At 40.9% G+C, this 22,733-nt stretch overlaps 1 protein-coding gene across 1 annotated transcript in view; it reads right to left on the bottom strand.

Annotated features, from left to right (window-relative positions):
* The window catches only part of MDFIC2 (MyoD family inhibitor domain containing 2), a 65,562-nt gene extending 47,791 nt beyond the window's left edge, over nt 1-17,771 (bottom strand). Inside the window, exons 1-3 of the mRNA XM_075514287.1 lie at nt 17,750-17,771; nt 2,562-2,665; nt 1,794-1,881 (exon numbers count right to left, since the gene is read on the bottom strand). Coding sequence (XP_075370402.1) covers nt 1,794-1,881; nt 2,562-2,665; nt 17,750 — 193 coding nt within the window. The 5' untranslated portion in view covers nt 17,751-17,771. The remainder of the gene's footprint in view (nt 1-1,793; nt 1,882-2,561; nt 2,666-17,749) is intronic.
* Nucleotides 17,772-22,733: the final 4,962 nt, after the last annotated feature.

Below are 22,733 nucleotides of genomic sequence, written 5' to 3'. Positions count from 1 at the left end.
CCCATTTCTGCTCTGTGGCACTTTAGAGAGAAGAGGTGCCAAGAGACAATGTTTGGCTCTTTCTGAAAGAGATTATAGCTCCTCCAAGCACAAAACAATCAAAACGTTACTAATGATCTAGAAACTCTGGATGGTGTTTCTCCTTAGGAAGTGGAGAAACAGAACATTGTGGATTAGCATCACTAAGTGAAATGAACTCGGGAACGTACAGGTGTGAGATGCCACCTGGCTCCTGGAGTAGGTCTGGACCAGAGGATAAATAACCCCATGGGACTTGGAGGGCCCAGGCTGTCGGTCTTATCCTGCTCAGAGATGTGGACCAGTTAGTCCTCTATACCTTTATTACCCTTTTGTAAAGTTGCAAATCCCTTGTGCTCTGCTCTCTTCTGATGGAATAAATATTCAATTCAGCTACGTTTGCTCAAGTGCAATGAGCAAAAGTGCAATGCTACCTTGTAGGATCAGACCCAGATCTCACTCAGCTGTATCACTCTGTGATGCTCAAACTGCAAATCTTCTGCTTGCAGAGTTTTTACTGAAGTTAGCTGACACTTTGCAAGCAGAGGATTTTGAGTGTCTAGCCAAACAAAGTCTGCGTGTTGGCCAGTCAGCTCTGCTCCAGCGTGTGATTTTCATTCTGCAGAATTGCTGCATAAACAATGAGGACTGCAAGGCAGAGACATTAATGTAGGCCTACTTTATTGCAAACTCTTGCAACTAAAAGATCTAACGTACAATTAACTACATGAGCTTAAAATAGTGATGCACATTTTACAGATGACATAATAGTGGCTATAAATGAACCTTTTCCTCAATCCCACCCTAGTTAATGTTTTCAAAATATGAGGTCACTTGTTGAGTCTTCCCAAAATACTTTTGTTAGGATTAGAATATAACTGTTCTTATTAAAACCCATAATTTGCACCTAAGCACGGATATTTAATTTGTATCACGTGCATTTTGGAAGTCTCTGCTTTGAGACTCCATTTAATTCATGTGCTTCCTGTGTGTGTATGAAATACAATAAAGTAACTCCGCTATGACCAACATACATACATAAAGACATAATAAGCTATGTACTAACTCAGCAAATCAATTTTTCCAGCAAGAAATATATCCTAAGAATCTTCCTTCTTCATGCGTACAGGCATATGTGATAAGAAAACCTTTACAATTGTATGTCTTTCTTCCAAATAGTTTAATTAATAGAAGGTAGTATTTGAAATACCAGTATTTGACACAAATGATTTACTTAATACCTGTCATTTTTCAGCCTTTAAAACTGGAAAGGTCTCCTATACTTGTTTTTTATAACTTCTCTACTTCTGAGAATCTGTATTTCATAAACCGCTGACAACTGATGCTACTTTATTCTAATACACTGCCAAATCCAAAGATTCAGGGTTGATCTTTACTCGCGTTTGAGAAAACCAAACAAATATTAATCCAATTCAGTAACAGTTTGAGGTAATAAAAACTTTTCATCAGAATTAAGATGATGATCCATACTTCTTAGTGGCTTATAGTTCAGGTCAAATAAAACTTCCCCAGGAATGCAAGGATATTAGAAAAATGAGCTTGCAGGTTACTTTAAAATTTGGCAATTTAGGCCTTTCTGCACCATAAGCAAAGGTACAAGCGTGTTTTGTAGAATTCAAGCTGTGGAATTCATGTGGTAGAAATTCCTGGCCATATTTAAGCCTGTAAGGTGCTGTTCTGCCTTTTTCTTCAAAAAAGAATTTTTAATAAATGAAACACAAACCAGTAACTAATAACTCAGCAATATAACTTACCTTTCTTCAGCCAAGAAATATTTTGCTTGTCATGTTCAAAACTTTCTGCTGGTTTGATTTTTACCTTGTCTGTCTCGGCTTCTGACATCTACGGGTGAGAAAAGAATTTTGGGATGTCAAGTTCTTTTAAAGAAAGTTTCTGACAAAGAAATATGTTCTCTGTTTAGGTTCCTGCTGTAATAAATTGTGCTTACTTACACAGACATATATTTTTTTCTGCAGATTATTGATACTATGTAATATCTCAGTCATTAAATTTATGTTCTGTTCCTAAATGCTTTATCAATATTACATAGTTGCTGTTTGTAGATGGATTCTCTTGTAATGTAACTATAAATTACGTTATGAAATGAATGAGTGATATGCTTATAGCATGCTGGTAATAGATGTACATATAACACAGATATGATCTGGCTAAAAAGGAGGCATCCAGTCTGCCTGTTTATTGTGGTTCAAAGTTGCTGTAAAGCCTGCTGTCAGAGAGAGGTATAATTATGTAAATAATGATAAATATTTATAAAGGCAACTCGAACAAAGTGTATTAAAAAAAAATCTTTACTGCCACTTGCGACAATTTATTTGCTGTAATGTGAAGAATCACATGCAAGTTGCAGTACCTGAGGGTATTATGTATACAGTAGCTATCAGCCCGTACACTGTGGTTTACTTCCATTGCCTGCTAGGAATAAGATTAGGCTGTCCGGGCTTCTTCTAACTGCTTTCTATTTTCACTGAATTCAGTTAGCTAAAGCATTTCTCTATTTTTACCTGTATCTTCCAACCGGGGGTGAAAGCAGCAGGATTCAGATGCCGAGGAGGAGTGCTTTTGGCCGAGTCCCTCGCCGTGTGTTGGTGTCCAGCATTCCCATACACTGACAAAACCGAAAGGATGAGCAGTGCACACTCTGCCTGCCTGCTGTGTGGTGCTAGATTTGTCTTGCTGCCAGAATCAGCCAACTTATTGCTGAGGGGGTTTTTTTTCTCCCCTTTTTGTTTGCATGCACTTCTAGAGCTGGGTAGGGTAGGGAAGGAGGGGGGTAACCAGTAATCAGCATCCCAGCACTAGTGGAGTGATAAAATCAAAAGCTTTGCAAAAAGAAAAATTGGCTTGGAAAGGTTATTACTGCAGCTCATAACCCGGTGAATCTGCAAGAGGAGGAAGAAAATAAAAAGGGAACCAGGAAATTAATAGCAACAAAGCAGATAAATGTGTCAATGTTTTCGCTAAATGTAAGTTAAAATACTGAAGGATGTAGAAATTAGACCCTAAATGCCTATTTACAGCTGCCACTTTGGCAAAGAAATAGTCTGATCCTGCGGGGAGCCGAGTGCTGTGACCCTCCCGAGCTCAGGAGGGTGAAATCCGCCATGGCCCAGGAGGGCAGGTCTGCAGGGACGAACGGCCGTTGCCTCCGCTGCAACAGGGCTGAGTGGTCTCAAGCGGGGACAGCCCTTGTGCGGGGTGGGCTTGACAGTCAGCGGGACAGTCTGGACCGCCCTGTGCCTTGAAGGCACAAAAATTTTAAGGTTATTAGTTCGCTTTTAAAAATTGTCTTGCCATAGTCACCGGCAATATTGCTCTAACGTTAGTAGCAGTACGGTCAAGCCCAAAGAGAATAAGAATTTAGGGTGCTCAGATGTTGCATCTTACTTTTTCTATAGGACAAAAAGCAAATGTCGCTCTGCTTCCCAGAACTGAATTTTGAAAGTGTTGGTTGCAGAGCACATTCAGAATTACTCAGTTATCTTACCTCTTAAGCAATATTTACAAAATTTCAAGCAGCATTTGTCACCAGATACTATAATCCAAGATCCCAGTGCTTAACTGTGGCCAATAAATAATAACATATTCCCTTTGTTATGACAATTATCTTCCTCTACTCTCCCATCACATGTCATTCTTACAAGAAAAAAATGTTTTCTTTCTTTTTTTTAAATCTCCTGTGCCAACACGACTGAGATTCTTCTACCATCTTTAGCTAATTGTGAATTGCATGGTAAGTGCCTACTTACATCTCCAAATTGCAATGATTAGTCTTGCATGGTTTGAAAACCTATTTTAAGCAGGGTACTTTGGGAATAATTGCAACCACAGGGGGGAAACATCTAGGGTAATATTTTAAGATCTTTGTTCCATTCCCCTTGGATGCAGCTTTGAGAATCATGTATTTTCAGTTGCAGTTCCCCTCTTTCTCCTAGAAACACTTACCTATTTTTTCCATGTTGCTGCACCTGCAGTGCTTTAAATTTATCAGTGGTGCTGATTCTTCAGCTGGATTTGTCATGGCAGGCTATAGAGCTCCTGGTGGGTCCTAATAAAATCAGCTGGGCTCCACACAGATCAGCCTAGACCTATCTGATTGCAACTTGGATCTGATGCTACTGTGCATTTCAGAAGCACTGTTTAAAATGAAGATATGGGTTGTTTCCAAAACAAACTAGAGGAAAAATTATTTCTCTCTAGTTCATCCAGCACCCCCTCCCTGTTTTTCTAGAGATTTTGTCAAAATCCTAATGTCTCCCAAAGAAAGTAAAACAGACAAGAAAAGCCCCTCCAAAACTACAGCCCTGGAAGTTGCTGTTGCTTGAACTAACAGTCCCTGGAGTCTTGTCCTTAAGGGTTTTTCTCACTTAAGCTCTCCTTGAAACCAGCAGGAGCTAGGACTGAGTCTAGACAGCCTCCAGGAGTGCAGGAAACCAGCATCGCTGGCAGCCCATTGCTAAATGTATCCCCCAAACCATGACAATACCAGTTTGACAAAACAAAGCAAACACAAACCTGACTTTGTATCTGTGCTTCAACAAAGATAATGCAGATTACTGTCCTGAGATGATCTCTTCATCTGCTGTTCTCAGCTGAGGTGCCCTGTAGGACCCCCCTGCGTGTTGGCAGCATGCAAATCTGCAGAAGTTACCTAACCTGAACCTCAGGAAATAGCCCACCAACGAGTTAAGAAAGCATTAAATGAGTTTCCTATTAGGAGTATTCTCCATTGCCGACATTCAGTTAATGGTCCTAAAGTTTTCAATCCAGAAACTTTAAATGTAACCTTTCTTAATCTCGATCAACTCCAGTTTTCTACTGAGACATGTTTCTGTGTGCTATTTTTTGCCTTGTTTAATTAAGTTATTTTCGATAAATGCATCAATATTTCTCTTTCCTAATCAATCTTAAAGTAGTTAGAGGAAAGGCAGGCTTGCCATGCATCCTCGGTAATGCCAGGCTTTGCAAAGGAGGAAAAAAACATTATGAGAGAAGGTCATTAAAATATTGAGTAAACTTGTTTCTATTAAAGCTGTAATTGAATTTTTAAAGCCATGGCCCATTTTAAACACCGAACTTTAGTTTATGGTTTGATAATTCATTTCAATTTTATTTTATAGGTTTTATTTTATAGCTATTAAATAGCTATGGGCCATCACTTGTTCCTTTTCCTTCCAGATTGTGAAATAGGGCATTTATATGGAGGATAAAAAAAAAAAAAGTAAAATCATAATGCCAAAATAGATGTGATATCAATCAGTTGCCAGATAAATGACTGTATCAAGTGGTTGTTGAGATTTGAGAGTATATTTTTCTGGTCTGCTCAACTGGGAGTGCATTCAAGTCTTTGCAGAGTTGGAGAATAGGAAACTTTAATAGGTTGTAATAACCATCAAATCAGAGGAAAAAACGCATTGTTGGTCCTAGCAAGCATCGAAACTGTCAAGGTTTCCTTACGTGCTTAATTTTAGGTCAGGAGTCCAGAATCAGATCCTCTCCTGAGTCTAATGGAGTATGTGTAGCCGTAACTAGGAGAGTTTTTGGTTACATCCGTGGGTACAGCACTTACAACATTGTACTTCACTACCTAAAGTGACTTTTTACTTGAGGATATGAACTGTGTGCCTAGAAGTTGAATTTTCCAGTGTGAATTTTCCATACCACAGCATTAGATTAAGCAGTTATTGCTTTCTTGCACAATCCAAGTAAAATTTAGCCACTTGTCCACTGGCAAGTGGCGCTCTGTAGCTTTAGAATACCCCACACTGCAGTAAATGTCGCTTAAAAAAAAAAAAAAAGTATGATGAAACTATGCCTTTGCTCCCTTTTGCACCCTGGGGTGATCATTTCCAATAATAAAGTGAGTATAATGTGATGTGCCCTGTCAAAGTTAAGGAATCTCTTCTTGATCATGCATCTGTAGGTAGAATATTAAGTTGTGGGAACACGATATACAGCCAAATTATCCTGGTGATTACATGTAAAATGCATGGTTTTTTAGCCGAACCATCATGTCCTGTGAGTGCTTCAAATGCAAAACAGCCTGTTTATAGAGACTACCTCAAACTGGCACTGACAAATGATCTATCTGCTGCAGAGGCTCTGAGTAGTACAAAGACGGTAGGATTTTACTCCCCATCACTCTGCCTCACAGATGCTCTAGATAACTTTTCAATAACTCAGTGTCCTGTGAGAGGAGACATGGGCCTTTATTTCACTTTTCCACTCGGTGCCACTGTAGGTCAGTGAATGTCTGGGAATATGTTTAGACTGGAGGGTGGAATAAAAGCTTGAAAAGGGTTGCAAAAGCAGGTTAGCATATAGAGGTCGCTAATAATGTAGAGGAAGCACAAACCAGTAAGATTAAGAACGCTCCATATTTCCACTGAACAGTAGAGAAAAGAGAGACACTGCATGTCTTTCATCTTCCAAGAGGGCAGGAGGGAGGTTACTTGGTGTCTGTGCTAAAAAGTGGTGATGGGGACAATGTTAGGAGAAGAGGATGAAGGGCAAGTGTGAAATAAAGTTGAGAGGATGCTTGTGTGGTGCTGGGGTGGGGAAGGCAGAAAGACCCAGCCTCTAACCCTGGAGCCACGAAAGCACCATCCAAACTGAATGCAGCAGTACACTTGGGCTGTTTTCCCTCCTACGGGCAGCAACCTCTTAGAAGCCCCAGTCAAAATTAAAGCCCAGGCTTTATAATGGTTTTATAGTAACATATGCGCTATGTGTGCCTTTGTATATCCTGGCTTCAAGCAGAAAATCTATCCTGTTTCATGTTTTGTCCATCACGGGCCAAATTCTCCATGACCTCTGTGTGTGCTGTCTTTATAGATGCTTCCGTATTGCCCTGGCGTTTAGGTGGATGCATTTGGGTAGAAAGTACTTTAAACCCAAGAGATTTTTTAAAAAATTGATATATGGTGTGTTATGGGACAATTTGCCCTTTTAAAGGCTCAGTTTGGTGCATTCAGAAAGGTGGGTGAAACAGGTCCCTTGGGTGGAACCCTCCAGGCCAAGGGATACCTGTTACGGAGACCTTTCTGGACAAATATTTGAAAGCCTCTTGGGCATTACAGCAAAAATTAGGAAAGACTTGATAAGTTGACATGGAAAATGAGCTGAATGGTGTAATTGCTGCCATATCACAGTGTATACTGGTATGAGGGAGACAGGAATGTGACCATCCCATGGAGGGGATGTATCCTTTGGCAGATGGGTGTAACCAACAGCAGTTACAACACTTTCAGAGGAGTGTACAGGAGTTTGTGTAACAGGTGTGAAAAATGAAGGTTGTATCTTCATTGCAACAGTTCATTATTACTGCCTAGAAACCGGCTATCTCAGATTATTGCAAGGCCGCTAGCTGAATATTTTTACAGGAATTTTAAAGAATCTCAGGAGACCATTTACTCCTTGTTTAGCTCAATGCAGGATCGACCTGTGTCTCCTTGCCAATACTCAGACAACCTGTTCTTGAAGTCCCAAGAAGACATCCAGGTACATGCCCTTTCCAGGCAGTCTGCTCCAGTGCTTTTCTATCCTGATAACAAATACAAAAACTTTTCTTCATGTCTAACCTAACTTTTCCTTTGCTGTAGATTCAACCCATTACCTCTTGTCCTTTCCGTTCTGCTTGTGCAAAGCTGAGCTTCCTATCCCTTTGAGACAATCCTTTCAGCAGATAAAGGAATGTTATCACATGTTCCCTCAGATTTTTTCAACACTTAAATTTAGATCATATTCATTAGCCTATGGTCAATCTTATGATCTTTGTTAGAGCTTCACCTTTCTGGTAATGTGGTGTCCAAAAGTGGTCACATTCCTTCCAAGGCTTTGCTCACATGGAATAGAGCAGTGAGGTTACTGGCATGTTTTATAAACTTTCTCCCTGTTTCTGTATCCCAGTATGATGTTTGTCTTTTTCATGACAGCATGAAATTGTTGACTTATGTTTAGTTTATAATCCGTCCTGTTCCCCAGATTCTGTTCTGCAGTGTAGCAACATAACCAGTTGTTTTCCTTTTTTAATACAGCTGATTATTTCTACCTAAGCATAGGATTGTGCAGCTGTGCTTCCTAACTTCATCCCAGTCTTCTCCATACTATTTCCCTGGTTTGTGAAGATCTTTTTGAACTCTCATGCTGTTCTCTGAAGTGCTTGTTAGCCCCGACTGTTGTGGTTGGGCTGGTGGAAGTTTGCAGAATTCCTGTGGAAATCACTTGCCTCTGCTGTCTAGGCATTTGGAGTAGGTCGGAAATGAAGCTTTACATTTCCCAAACTGGACTTTCATGGATGGCACCTGTGCCCCCACAATTTGCTCCCTTGCAGGAATCCATGAATACTTTTAATCTCTGGCTCTTCATGAAAGAACTATAGAGGCAGCTTCTTAAGTATCAGTATGACACATCTGTGTGCGTAAGTACATACGTGGGTCCATAGAGAAAAATCGCTCATGTTTTCAGCAAGTGCAGAGTACGTACTGGGATTGCTGGCAGCAAGGTCACACTGTCTTTGACACTATTTGCAAGCCAGGTAGGTGCAGCAGTGATTTGCTATGTCTTCTATCATATGGAAAAAGCCAGTGGCAAGTATTTTTTATGAAAAGGGATCTGAGCACTTACAGACTCCTCTGCTGACTGGCAAAGCTTGACAGCACCTCCCTAAACAACACTATCCCAGATAAGATGTCAGTGAAAGCACTGTGCTTTTTAAACAGAGAGAAAACCGACTTAAGTGTTTTCTCTTCATGCTTTTAAGAATGCTGCTTCCCAACAGTGCTTGAAATGTGGTCGCCTTCTCGGAGGTGCTGAGTACAGCTGAGAAGGAGGGGTTTTGTCTAAATGACTCTTATAAGAAAAAGATAAAATTAGATGTCTGCCTTACTTCAGTAGGATGTCAAGGGAACTTGTAGCTGCCTTGAACTCAGCACTACTATTTCTCAGCTAACCACTACTGAAATGAGTTTCTTGTTCTTTTGCTAAGTTTGATTGCCGTTGTTTAAATCCTTATCAGGCCAGAGAGAAGGCAGCAGTAGACGGAAAACAGCAACTTTGTGAACTCTTAGGTAGGATCTTGCAGGGGTACAAGAAACCTCAGGTCAAGCTCCTTCTGAATAATTATGTTAGTTTCTAGCTGGAGTGAAACAGCTCTAACAGGAGAGATTAAGAACTTGTCCTAAAGGAACCGATAGCTTGGTGGTTATGGGAGTTATTTGGGATCTTTCTTGCTAATACTTCTACAAGATCTTTGTAAAGGTCTGTGATTTGGACTAGTGAAATGAAGAAAAAAAATGTGAAGTCTCAGAGTTTTGTGGAAGAGGAAATCTGTTTCCTGCCTGAGCACATACAACTGCAGCTGAAGTCAATATGAGCTCTGGGAGTTCAGCACCCTGAAAATAAGGTCTGATGTCTAAATGAAATTGGACTTCAAAAAGACAAGTAGTTTTCTGGCCCTTTTGGAGCCAAAACAAAAAAGTATTTATTCTATTTGATCAGCTATTCACAAATGATGCCTTTGTGTCTTTAAAATAACTACAAACCAAACTTAAAACTGGAAGCTCTCATCCTTGATGTTATCTGCAGATAAGATAGAGCTTTGAAGCACTAACAGAGACTAATTGGAACAGAATACCAATACAAGTGAAAATTAATGGAAAACACAAGAACTGTTTGGAGCGCTATCACTCTAAACTGGGACCATTTCTTTTCAAATGTTATAGAATTTCAGGGAAAAGGTGCAGTTCTCTGGAGTGTAGATGAAAGAGGAGAATTGTCTGATTCAATGTAGCATGATACTTCAAAAACAATCATAGGGTTTAAACTTATTTGTATGTATTCACTGTATTTTTAAGTATCAAATTCTTTCAAATATGTAACAGGCTGGAGGAGGGTGGGGAAGGTGTGTCACAGGTGAAATGGTATCAAATTTGTATTTTATTTGAAACAGGCTCTTTTTTCCTGTTTTGTTTTGAAGACAGCATTTCTTTCCATCATGAGCTTGAAAAGAATTTGTCAAAGTTGCTGGAAGGGAAGAAAAAAATTAGTAGTGCTATATATAGAAAGCATGCAGATGAGAATAGAGCAAAATTATATCTGCAATCAACCCTAGACCTGAACATAGATAATAAGTTGTCATCAGTCCTAAGAGTATGCAAGTGATACAAAGGAGACTGAAGTTTTTCCTGGAGTTTCAACTCATCTTTCGTAGGACAAGCCTGCTCTGATGCTCTATGAGGTTCGGTTGGCTCAGGGTGAGACAAACCAGGGAAGGGCAAGAGCAGAGTGGAAATGTGCTTTGGAGCTATCCTGGGGAACGACTTGCCCTGGTGCGAGCTCAGGCAGCGCTTTGGGTCTGCTGCTTTGCACTGTGGGCAACCTCAGCCCCTAATCTGGGAGGATCCTTTCCAAGTCTGCCGAGGTAGACTTGGTAGTGAGCTATGTATGTTTGTATCCTTGCTCCTAGTAGTGTATGAAGGCAATGTGCTCTCTAGATCTGTCCAAGAAACCCACTTGGTATTAAAAAGAAATTATTCTGGTTGCTTAGTCAAGTACTCTGATATTAAGCAATGCCAGAACTGAGGTTGCTTAGGCAACCTTATTTCTACTCCCTCATTCATTAACATACTAGGTGATCATATAATTGAAGCTACTAATTTTTAGTTCAGACCGTATCTTGGGTTGAGACAAGGATTTGCGCAAGACAGCTTGTTGTACCATGGAAAGCCTGGGGACAGGGTTTCAGAGTCTTTTTCACACACTGCACATGCTTTGCTGAAAATCCAAGGAGCAGGAGGTATGTGGCCATCCTGAAAAATCTGTCAAATGTGAGTGAAATCTCCTTTAAAGAGAACTGCTCGTCACTGACCCTCTGCCTTGTCAGGACAACACTCACCCTCTGCTGTCTCACCCTCGCAAGGGTTACCCAGGCAGCCCAGGCTCTATACCCATGGCCCCACATACCCATTTCTTTAGCTGTGGTTCCCACCTTGAGCAGCATCTCTGACCAGACAGATACCCACTGACTTCTGGGGAGCGGTCAGTTCTTTATCGTGGTTTAGCTGTAAAGCACCATCTATCCGTGTCAAAATTGCAACTGAAAATACTGTTGATGTCATTGCCTAAAACGTTTCAAACCACTCACTGTGGCTGTTCTATTTTCTCAAATGGTTTTCTACCTAAATAGTCATTAGTTCTTAGCTAATCCAATAGTGACTGTATTTTCAAATATTACCTAAGTGGTAAAACATAGGATTTGTGTACTTTTGCAAAGGTCTCCTTCTGCTGCGCAATTTGGATGAAAAGCAGTCTAACACTCTTATTCAACTATGCTTAGTTTTCTTACTGAAAGCAAAAGATGCCTCTTTTATCTGTAACACTAAAAAGCAGTACAGTATCAGTACAGCTTTTGTTTTAATGCTTATTGCTTTTTCTTCTTGAGAACCTGGAATTTTGCAATCCTGTTAAGTGCTTGTTTTCTCCGATAAATACTCTGCACTGTTGCTACATTTCAGTTGTTATGTTTCTCAGGGGACAAAGGTAGTAAAGAAAGAAAATGAATAAATAAACAGTTCAAAGTCTTGAGTGTCCAAAAATATTGCAGTATCTTGATTTGAATAACTGAAAATTGAGACACTTTATTTGGGTAGATTTCATCACGTTGAAAGCTTTGCATGCAAATCTAAAGTCTGCCATTCCCTCCAATTCCTTTGAACATTTCCATTGCTGATCTTCTTCTGTTTTGTCTGTTCCAACAAAAGTGCAAGCCTATCTGTTATTTACAAATAAAGTTAACAACTCTTGTGTTTAATGTAAAACAAAATGACCCACAGAATAGAATGGGGGGATTATATTCCCACGTTTTTACAATGACTAAATAAGACCCCTTGATTTTCTTCTTTTGTTTTACTGCAGGAATACGAGAAATATCGACCTTTGTTTGATGTAGATCTATTTTGGAATATTTTAAGCTGTACTTTTCTTAGTCTTATCTGGAAATACTGAAAATAATCTAATTAAAAACAGCAACAAGACCCCTGCTCCCAGTACTTTATTGGGAAGTTGGACTTGGGGCGGGGGGCTTAATGCAGTCATCCCAAACAAGAGCACTTTAGTGGACTTCTGTTTCTAATTAAACACCAAAACAAAGCCAAGAGTCAGCGACGTCTGACTTCTCTTGACATCTGAGAATGCCAGGAGAGTCCGTTCAAATTACATCTTCGGTCCAGATCTGTGTTTTTTCATGTCTGATCACAAAACCAAGAACAACATCATCGGCAAACCTGAAGAATGAGGGGAAGAGCTTCTTTCCTACCATCCAGCCAGGCCTTGGTTCTTCATGCAAGTTGCTCTCCATAGCCTCCCTGTGCCCAGTCCTTGATTTCACACCCCCATTTCCTTTAGTTTGTGTCATGATCTAAAACCCTGCTGACGCAAAGTACGCTGAAGAACCCAGGAGCACTTCTGACCAGCCTCAGATACACCTGTATCACCAGGTCTGTCTCAAATACGTGGAAAAGAAACCCAAACTCCTCAGTTGGATAGGGCGGTGACATGCACAGAGGGAGCTGGCTGGGTCTGAGGCTGTGCCGTGTGTCAGCAGGGAGCCTGACGTGGCCCTTGGAGATGGTGATGAGTGACATGAGTACATTGCGATGGGGGCCGCCAAAGGCTCTCATTGCCTGGCCCAGCTCATTCAAGAGTACTTAATTTTTAACATGTGGAAATTTCTGAAATATGCATCTTAGAATATCTGCTTAGCTTGCCTAGAAAGCTTTAATAATTAATGGAAATTCAGAGTTGAGGTATAGTAATGATTTATACGGGGAGCTGTCTTTACACAATCTGCTCTCAAAGCTTTCTAGAGTATTACTCTTAGTGTCTAATTAACTTCCGAAGAGTGATACTGCTCCTTTCACTATGCTGATTGATCAAGGGCTTAACTGCAAGTCATATTTTCCAAGTGATTCCCCAGTGTCCTCTCAGCTCTTATGAGTTCTTGCTGAGGAACAGAACTGTCTTGGACATCAAGAACTACTTTCAAGTTTTCAGATATAGTGTCTTAGACATCAGGGTGTTCTTGTTGCTGTTTAGCCCACATAGCCATAGCACAGAAATTTCTAGTCTTTAGATACGACTTCGTATGATGTGATCTAAATATTTTTCTTTTTCCCAGTAGCAGGTCTTCCTGGTACACCTTTTGGAGCACGTTCTTTTCACTCTTTGGGATTCATGGTGATAAAGATACACTAATATACTAAAGTACACTAAAAATTCAAGTAACTAATAATGATTTAGAGCTAAGATGTGGTATTACAAGTGCCAACTACCAGCTAAGGACTTTGGAAATACAGGGTCATTTCCTTGTTCTGCCATTTGCATGGTGAGTGATGTGGGTAAATCCTTGTATTTGCCCTATCTGTAAAAGAGACTGTGATCATATGTTGTGATCTAGCCGGGGGGGGGGGATCTGTAGAGACCCTAGGACTATTATAATTAGTACTATCTCTGTTTTCAGGCTGTTGGGCGTTTTATTTGTTTAAAGCTGTGTGAAAGTGAAAAGAAAAGATAACAGGATGGTGAACAGGCGCAGGGAAGATCTCATGCACCTCAGGGTTTGCTCTTACTGCCACTAAATTTTTGCTGTTGCAATTAATACAAAGTCCTAAAGGGCCGTGGACACAGGAAACACGAAGTGCAGCACAGCCCTTTCAGACTCACTCTCTTTTGAAGAACACATCAGTCCCTTCTTAGAATCATTTTTGGGATCACCACAGGATGCTGGGTAAAAAAATGCACATTTTCTTAATTCTCCGTTTAAGGCCTTTTTGTCCCACCTCTTCCCTGTTCCTTGCTCGTGATCTCAATGGATCTCTCAGGTTTTTGGCACAAGTTGCCTTGTTAGAAGCAACCAATGCATTTCATAAATCTTTGCTCACCCATAGCTATGTTTACACTTGATATTGACAGCTCCTTGTCAGCCGGTGAAGCAGACCTCGAAGAGAGGCAGTTCTTCACAAGCAGCCCAGTTCCTCTTGGGCCACAGACAGTCTATCCTGACCCCAGGAGATCATAGTACCACTGACAAGTTTCTTCAAATATATCAGGTTCTAAAATCTGCTGTTTTCTTAACCAGTTCCCTCCCCGTTTATGGTGGTGAAAGACTCTTCTCCAGAGTAGGCTGCTCGCACCAGTACTGGGTGTGCCATGTATTCCCAGGATTTTTTTTTTTTATCCTTTCCATGAAGACTGTGCCTTTACCTTGCACCTGAGGGCACTGAGGTGATGGCACTGGCTTTGGAGACAGTGTGTTCAGGCTCATCTAAAAATAACAGCTACCAGCTTGAGAGTATCTACTTCCTTAGGATTCAAATATTCCTTTGACAGGATTAATGGCCCCACCTTTTAAGAAATTAGCAATATCTCCATTTCCTCTTTCCATCCAAACAGCATTTCTGATACTAATAACATCAGCCAGAGTGAAAGAGGAGATAAAAGCACTGGTGGCAGGGTTCCACATGTGAAGGAAGGTGTCATAAAGTCTTGGAGGGCTCATCCAAAGTTTGTACCAAAATTAATAACTGGCTTTGTCATTTCAATCAGCCTGGACCCCTAATGTATTTATTCTGAAACTTCATCAGACAAAAGCCAGTCTGAGTCCTATGCTGGAACTTCTTAGAGGATTTAATTTCTGTGGAGCCAGAATGAAGATACTTGGTGTATCTCCATAAGTTACAAGCAGAGGCTGATAACTGAATTCAGGCATTTTGGTTTGTTGGGTTTTGGCTTTTTTTTCTTTTCTTTCTTTCTTGTATAGAGCTCTGTTGTTGAATGTTCAGCTCATTCTGTTCAGGTATGAGTGAGTTTGGGGGCTGCTTTGACAAATGCCTTATGCTGGAGTTCCCCAAGGAGAGCTACATAGGGACAGATGCTCGTGTTGATCTAGCATTTCTTCAAAACTGAAGCATTAAGACTTGATGCAAATTACGTTAGAGCTATCCTGTGAACATGTTTAACTGAATTCTTACTTGCTTTACCAACAGGAGAGAATATGTGGATATCTAAAGAAGAAATAGGGATCTTTCCCAAACAGTTGTCTTATTTAAAAAAATAAAAGATACATAATTTTGACATTTGGGTATCAATTAATGCTTCATCCTCCTATTTGTACCATTACTTTCAGAAAGAAGCAGTTTATCATGAAAAAAAATGTGCTAAGTACAGGTGGAACACAAATATAATTCATTTCAGATAATAATGCTTTGTCCAAATATGAAAACGTAATGCTGGGATTGTCTAATGTTCTATGTTGGCCTAGTACTGCTCTTTATGGAAGGATAAAACTAGGGTTAGCTTTTCTGCAGGTTTTGTAAAGCTAATATCTTGTGAAAATCTTACCCAAAATCAGTTACAGAAATATTGCCATGTACTCAAAGAATTATAAGTATATTTCTTATATGTAATATCTTTATTGGTAGAAACTCTTTAAATGCCTGTATCCTAAACCAAAAGTTTCCAAAATATGGCATGCCAGCCATACCAGATAGGTACAGTTTGATATGTCACTGTTACTGCTTCTGGTGGTGCCTCCAACCTCTGAGCTACTACTGAAGCAAAATTTGTGAACCCCTGCGCAAAAAAAAAAAGGTGTTTTCTGGGTAACAGTAAATATTAACTCATGCAAGAAAGTGATTTCTTGGTACAGATACTGTATCTCCTGATACAGATATCTTGTTTATCAGCCTGTGGTACAGCATAGAACTGCCTTGGCTTAAAAACAAAAAAGGTGGGAGGAAAACCCTTACAAATCTAGGCATACGGTTGTCTTAGTGCACGTGAATCATATTGAAATGCTCATGTTCCTATTACAGTAATTTTAATAACAAAATACATTGCCCATACAGCATGATGTTAAATGTGTGCAGCTCTTCAGAAGGGAAGGGCTGCAGACAGCAACATTTAAATTGTGGGGCTTCTCCAGAAGAGCTGATCAGTAGAGCAAGAAATCACTGCTCTAGTGTGTGTAAGGGAAAGAGGTAATAGGGATGCTGCTACCTGAGGAAAAGGGCAAGTCCTTTTATAGATAAGGGAAGAGGGAGCTGCAAGGGGAGAAAAGCATCTAAGGAAAGATTAGAGTTTTTTAAAAAGTGGAAAATTATTTAACACTGATGTTGTATCTCAAGCCAGTCCTGTCTATCCCAAGACCACTGCACGTTTGTAACCTCAACTTTGCAGACCACACTGTTTCTCTTAGATAACAAGGATATGCAGATAGTAAGAGGCACAAAAATAAATTAGAAAAGGATTTCTTTAATGCTTCTAATAATGTATTTGGACATGATTATCATAATGAATCTTGTAAAAGGAATTCACTGTTTCCCCTTTTATATGATGTATTTCTGACCTTAACCCACTTGATATGCGATTCCTATTCAGCAGAGGTGCCCATAATAGAGGGGCAAGAAGGATGATCAGAGTTCAAACAATAGGGTAAGAAATGCAGAGTAGTGGGAAAAAGCTTCCATTTTCCCATAAGCTGGGGCATAGAAGATACTGCAGCCTCAGCTCTACAGTATCTTATGAACAAACAAATTATGCATGAGTTTGCTCAGGGGACTACTCAGCTACTCAACAATAATGGGTAATTGCCCTCACAAACTTATCCTCATATCACTCATACACACCAACACTTACACTGAAAAGAAAAGACGCGAAGAACAAATTTCAATATAAAACACATTATTATTATGAAAATGACACATTTCCATTTAACCCTTTTCTAACAAAAAGAACTCACTGCATTTCAAAGAAAATGGGGCTAGAAAATTTTAAACGTTAGTCTCAGTATTTTCCCTTGGAAGGCACACTCAAGATTGTTTTACTTGGCACATTCTGTACTCTTCATTGTAGCAAAGGCTTGCGGGTATCTAATGACACAATCACAGAATGCCATAGAAATTTGGAACAAAATCCCCATCTTCGATACAATTCAGCAGATTCACGCCATATGGAAATCCTGCTGTTTAATGTAACACCATTAAAAGCCACATATTGCTAAATTCATCTCTCAAAGATTTTTGCAAAAGTTGCAGGAACAATATTATTTCTGAGTTTTTAACCTTTATTCAGCCTCCAGCATTCTTAAGAGTCAAATGCGTGTTTCATAACTGGAAATCCAACTACTTCATATGCTGGTGATATTTTGCTTTCTCAAACATACATAGTAATATAATGGTCTTGCCTCCTTCATAAAGAACTAGTAAGTTACAACTTGATCAATAACTGGGAAAGAGATATGAACCGTAGCTAGAGCTCAGTGTCTTAAAATACGATAGATTAATTTTAATTTATTCTATACCCTTCACCCTAAGCATCTTATTCATTCCTTTTGTTTTCCATACTTTCGGTTCTAGGTGGTAAGTTCCATGGGCCTAAGATTGTCTGTTAACATTTTGAATTGCAAAGCCCTTTGGTATTTCTGGACTGCAAATGAAGTAATTGATAAAGCTATTTGCTGCACAGCCACTCGTATGCATTTTCAGTCCATCCCCTTAGGAAAATCTCTACTGAAGGCAGTTGTTAAGGACATGCAGTATGAATAGACAGAAGGAAGTTCTGGCTGCTGTGTAGGTGCTTTACCAAGGTTTTACCCAAAATTTTCAACCACACCTGCATAGATCTCAGCTCTCCTTACTGGACTGCTCATAGGTGCAAGGATTTTCCAGCTTCATCTGCTTGCAAGAATTGCATCAGAAAGGGCACAGGAAATGATAAAGAATCCAGCCCCTTGTTGCAGTGTTTCCCGAAAATCTTGCTGAAATTTGAAGCAGTGTTTCTACCCAGTGTGAGAGTATGTGACTAATACCACCACAGAGACACAACATGAAAATAGAGTGTGCGTGCTGTCTGCCATGCTAAAAGGAGTATCTTTAAACTCAGAAGTACCTTGTGTAAGATCTTATGTACGAGGGAGCTTGGAGGCACCTGAGAAGTCCTACATGAGCTGTAAGCTGCCTTTTCAATATGAACCTATTTCAGATTTATCGGTTTTCTTTTCCCTGTCTAAAGGTGGGTTAGGGATTTGCACAAGAGTCGAGGCCAGCATCACCAGGGGTGGCAGTTATAGCCAGACTCCCAAAGAGCCTACCTTTCCAGATGCTGAGCCCTCCTGAACATGTGGTGATCACAGGTGTCTAGGGAAGGGCCAACATCTTTCCGAAAATATTGTTCACGAAGGATTCAAAACCTCTTCCAAGTCAGCAAGAATAATGGCAGGTGACTCGCAGCCTGAGAGATGTTGCAGACACTTCCGTTGTTTGTATAACTATGTCAGGAAAGAGCAAGATGAGTTGGTGCCAACACCTCTAAGAGTTTAGAGAGGAGGAGTGAATGGAACTAAGCTGGGAAGGGAGAGGAAACAAAGGTAGCTGTTTGTCTTCTGGTTGCAAATTCATGGTTTACGAGAATATTGCCCCTGATCTAGGTGGCCAAACTTATTCTGGTAAATTTTCAGAAGTTGCTTTACAGAGCTGTTGGCAGCCTTGCAAGTCCAGAGTTTCAGCTCCAGAGTTGCAACAAGAAAATTACTCTCTCTTGCTTTGTCAATATGAGCGAAGTGGGCTTTACCTCTCTTTAGGGAAAACTAGCATAGCAGCATACACTCATAAAGGAAAGACTAGCTCTTTTAGTAAGATCAACACACTGTGAGTAACAAATTACCCGGATGAGAGAGGAGCACCAGTCCTAGAAACCTTCCCAGACCCTGGCTGGCGCACTTCTAGCAAGTCACAATGTGTCTCTGTGGCAGGAGCCAGCGAAGCTGCATTTGAGGGTTGTGATGACATTTGTATGTCCCTAATATATTTATAACTTAGAGTACCTGTGTGTATGTCTCACATTTTTTTCCTAGTAGATATGCAGAGATTTAAGCAGGTGAAAATGTGTCCACAAAGGACCATAAAGAAGAAAAGGAGTTATAAGATAATGCAGCAAGAGCACTGATGCATGGTTATTGAAAGTAAAAATGGTTAACATGTGGAAAGAGGTATATAAATGACTGCAAGCCACTTTTTCAAATGTCTTTCCCTGTTGCTCTTAGCAATATCACTGAATATGATCAAATCATTTTTCCACTCCTTTGCCACAGTAACTTTTGCAAGTTAACAGCCATCTTAAAAAGAGGGCACGGGGTCCACAACAGATAATGCACGTTCTGTTGTGTGATTCTCAAGCGCTGTTAGGGCTCTTCACGTGGGAGTTTAAAATCACTCACAAGTGGCTTGCCTTTGCTCCCACTGGTGTCAGTGGTTACGATTGCTGGGGGCTGGGCGCAGGCTCCCAGGTCTGCTTATGTGGAGGCTGCAGGATGAGGCCATTGGCTGCAGGTTTAGTAGCACCCAGTGTGCGTCAGTTCCCCATGTGTAAGCCTTGGTATAGTTCTAATTTATTTTTAAGAACACAAAGATACATGATTTAAATATTGTGAAATCCTGTATATATTTTGGCTCAGTCAGTCATATGCCTGTTTACTCACAGATTCCCCAAAATCTGCATTTCCTCAGGCATTCATGTCTTTCAGATTCTTTATGCTGTTTTTTCTGCCTCAGTTATTTCTTAACACCATGCTGCCTGTTTTTCCTTAGACCCAGTGGAATATGGCCTTTTTTGTTAGCCTTGGTTTTAGCACACGTGGCCAAGCGACCACTGCTTGACAGCCTAGCCACAGGGCCAACAGCACTTAACTGTCAAGGTGGGAAACACCTTTCTGCTCTCCGCCTGCCTCCATCCCCATCTGTGCAAAAAAAAAATGAAACCTAATTGTGAGCAACATCATAACCACAAGATGCAGAATGGCAAATGAGCCCTGCTTGGTGGATGGCTACAGCTGAGCGATGTAGGCTTGTGTCCTCCCAAGGAGCAGGGTCAGAGCTTTCCAAAATCCTGGACAAAAACAGTTTAACTAAAAATGTGTTTAAATTTAAAAGGGGATTGTGAAACATCTCCCTCCTCAGGTCTTTGTGTAGGGCAGGCTTAGGCTGCTGGATACTGAAAGGGTTGGATCTTGGATTGAGTTTTGCTTGGAAGTACCAGACCAGAAGGACAGGCAGATTGCTGAAGGACTGGGTTTTCCTCCTGTGGTTTTCCACCCACCTCCATACCTGGGTCTCAACCCTTCCCTACCACGCTTTCCTCACTGCAAAAGGGGCAAGCCTCTTCCTTTCCTTTCTCTTCAAACATACCATACCAGGAACAGGACTGTGTGCCTGTGCTGCACCCCATGTAATGGGATTCTGCTTTGGGTTGGAACATCTTGATCTTAATAAATTAAAATAAATTTAAAAGGTTAAACGCTTTTGGTTCCCTGGGAGAGGTGGACTGCAGGAAAAAAGCACACCTGCAAACTTCAGTAAATGTGGTCTTTCCTGTCATTGAGCAATCTCTGTCATTGAATTCCCCTTTCCCTCTCTTACCAGAAAGATTTTTTTTTTTAATAAATAGCACAAGTTTAGGGTACTTGCATTATCAAAGAGTTTGCAGTCCTGATTAGGAAATCTATTTAACCTGGTGTCAATTGGCCTCCTTGATGTGAAAATCCGCCCGAATCCTGGGAGAGAGGGCAGGCAGTGCCCCAGTAAAGCTTTCTGCAGGAATAACTTATTTTAAGAAGAAGCAGAGTAAGAGCAAAGGCATACCAAACAGTCAAAAAGTGAGGGGAATGTCTCAGTGGAGCATTGATGGGAATAGATGCTCATGCCGGTGATGAGATTTTGTTTTAATCATAGTGATAAACCTTTTAATTTTGGTGCACAGCAACAGCGGCTTTAAAAATGAAATAAAGGGTTTGTGACTAGTGAGAGTCCTTGGTGTTGCTTCCAGAGCATTGCTTGGGCTGTTATTAAAGCCCTGCCAATGGTTTCAAGTGGAACAGCTAATGTTTCAAGTGTTCATAAATAATTGTTTAATGTTCCAAGCACTTTAGGAGCAGGTTTTAAAAACTAGCCTTGCACTGATTATTTCCACTGCTGTAAAAACATTCTTTCGACAGTAGCTTTGTCTGCTACTTAGAGGTTTCTGTGAAAAGGAAAAAAGAAAACAACCACCATCCTCTGTGAGTCAGTACAGAGGGATGCACCCAGCATTGGACCTGTAAAAAGACCCTGAAACTAGCAGATTTCCTCTCTAAAATTGCCCAAAATCTGGAATAACTTTGTGGTATTGTGAGAGCAGGGCCACATCCATTGCTGGTATTTGAGAGGTCACGATGGGCCATCTCTGTTTCTGTGGATGCTGGAGAGGTGCAGTGGGATGGCACCAGGTCCCAGGGAGGTCGTGTATTGCCTCGATTTACCCACCTCCATAGACGACGCTTTAAAGCAGGGTTAGAGGTGAGGTCTTTTCGTTGTAACCAGGAAGCCCTTAGTGCAGGCAAACACAGCCTGAGCAGAGCCAAGAACTGGGCTTGGTAGTTTAAAGAAAAAACGGTGTGGTAAACCCGGAGGGCCAGAAGCCTGGGGAGCGGGGAGCTCGACAAGGAGGTGGAGGCTGTTTGCTGAGGCTGCGCACAAACCGGGGCTGCCGGCCGTGGGACGTGCCCTGGCCTGCTCTGCTTCCCTGGCTGGGGGGAGCAGCCCCTCGGGGGTCGGGAAGGGGAGCAGGATCCGGCCTCAGGAAGGGGTGACCGGGCAGCACCCCTGCAGGCGCTCCCGTGCTCTCCGGGGTTGTCAGCAGGTGGAAACTGAGGTGGGGAGAGAGTAAAACGTGCGGCTTAAAGCGATCGTTTGGGTCAAAGTTTGCACTCTTAATTAGTGATTTTGGTTGCTCAAACCAAGCTGCTTTTTTTTTTTTTTTTTTTTAAGCTGCATGTGAGGGAGTAAGAAACTTCTATAAGCAATCATCCCATTAAAGTAAAAGAGGTTGGAAGATGCACTGATTACTCCTAACTATGCTGAACACTCGGAGTAGTTCAGAGAGAGCCTTGCAGTTTGATCCCTGTAACTTTCTAGGTTTTGTCTGAATGCTTTTCCCTAAGATGATGCTTTCAGGCTATTTTGCTGTTGTGCATATCACATTCATTTCTGATGGCTGAAACCCTATTTTAAAAAGTAATTTTTTCCTTAAAAAGAAATATATGAGTATATATAAGCACACACAAATTTTAAGGAATTAGAAATTTCTATTTAGTAAGTAGGATTAAGAAGTTTTGTATGTGTATGTATATTTTTAAAGTATGTTTGCATTTATAAATATCTATAGAAACACGTACATGTGTAACCTTATGAAGGATAGTCACAGAAGCATCAGTCTTCACGTGGATGAGCGCTTTCAAGATTGAGCCCTAGCTCTTAGCCCTCCTGTGAGGATTTAACCAGCAGTTCTTCCGCTGCAAAAATACATTCCCCTTTGTTTGCTGTTATAATTTGGAGATAAAAAGCACGACTTTATTTCTGCCGTTTATTAGAACTAGATCGTGCAGTAAGACTGGAAGCTTGTGCAAACACCAGTTACCACTCTTTGTCGCCTTTTCTGGTGGCGGTTTGGGGTTTTTTGGGTCTGATCCCCCTCCCCGCAGACGCGTCTCTTAAACATCTCACCAGCTATCTGGGCAATGCAGCGCGGGCTGTTCAGGTGCAGAGAGCCGGTTGGGTAAGCAGTGAGCCGGCCTGCCAAGGAGCCGTTTG

This window comes from Mycteria americana, chromosome 11, assembly GCF_035582795.1.
Source record: "Mycteria americana isolate JAX WOST 10 ecotype Jacksonville Zoo and Gardens chromosome 11, USCA_MyAme_1.0, whole genome shotgun sequence".
NCBI lineage: Eukaryota > Metazoa > Chordata > Aves > Ciconiiformes > Ciconiidae > Mycteria > Mycteria americana.
Note: the sequence above shows the minus strand (reverse complement) of the source record. Positions and strands in the feature narration are given on the sequence as shown.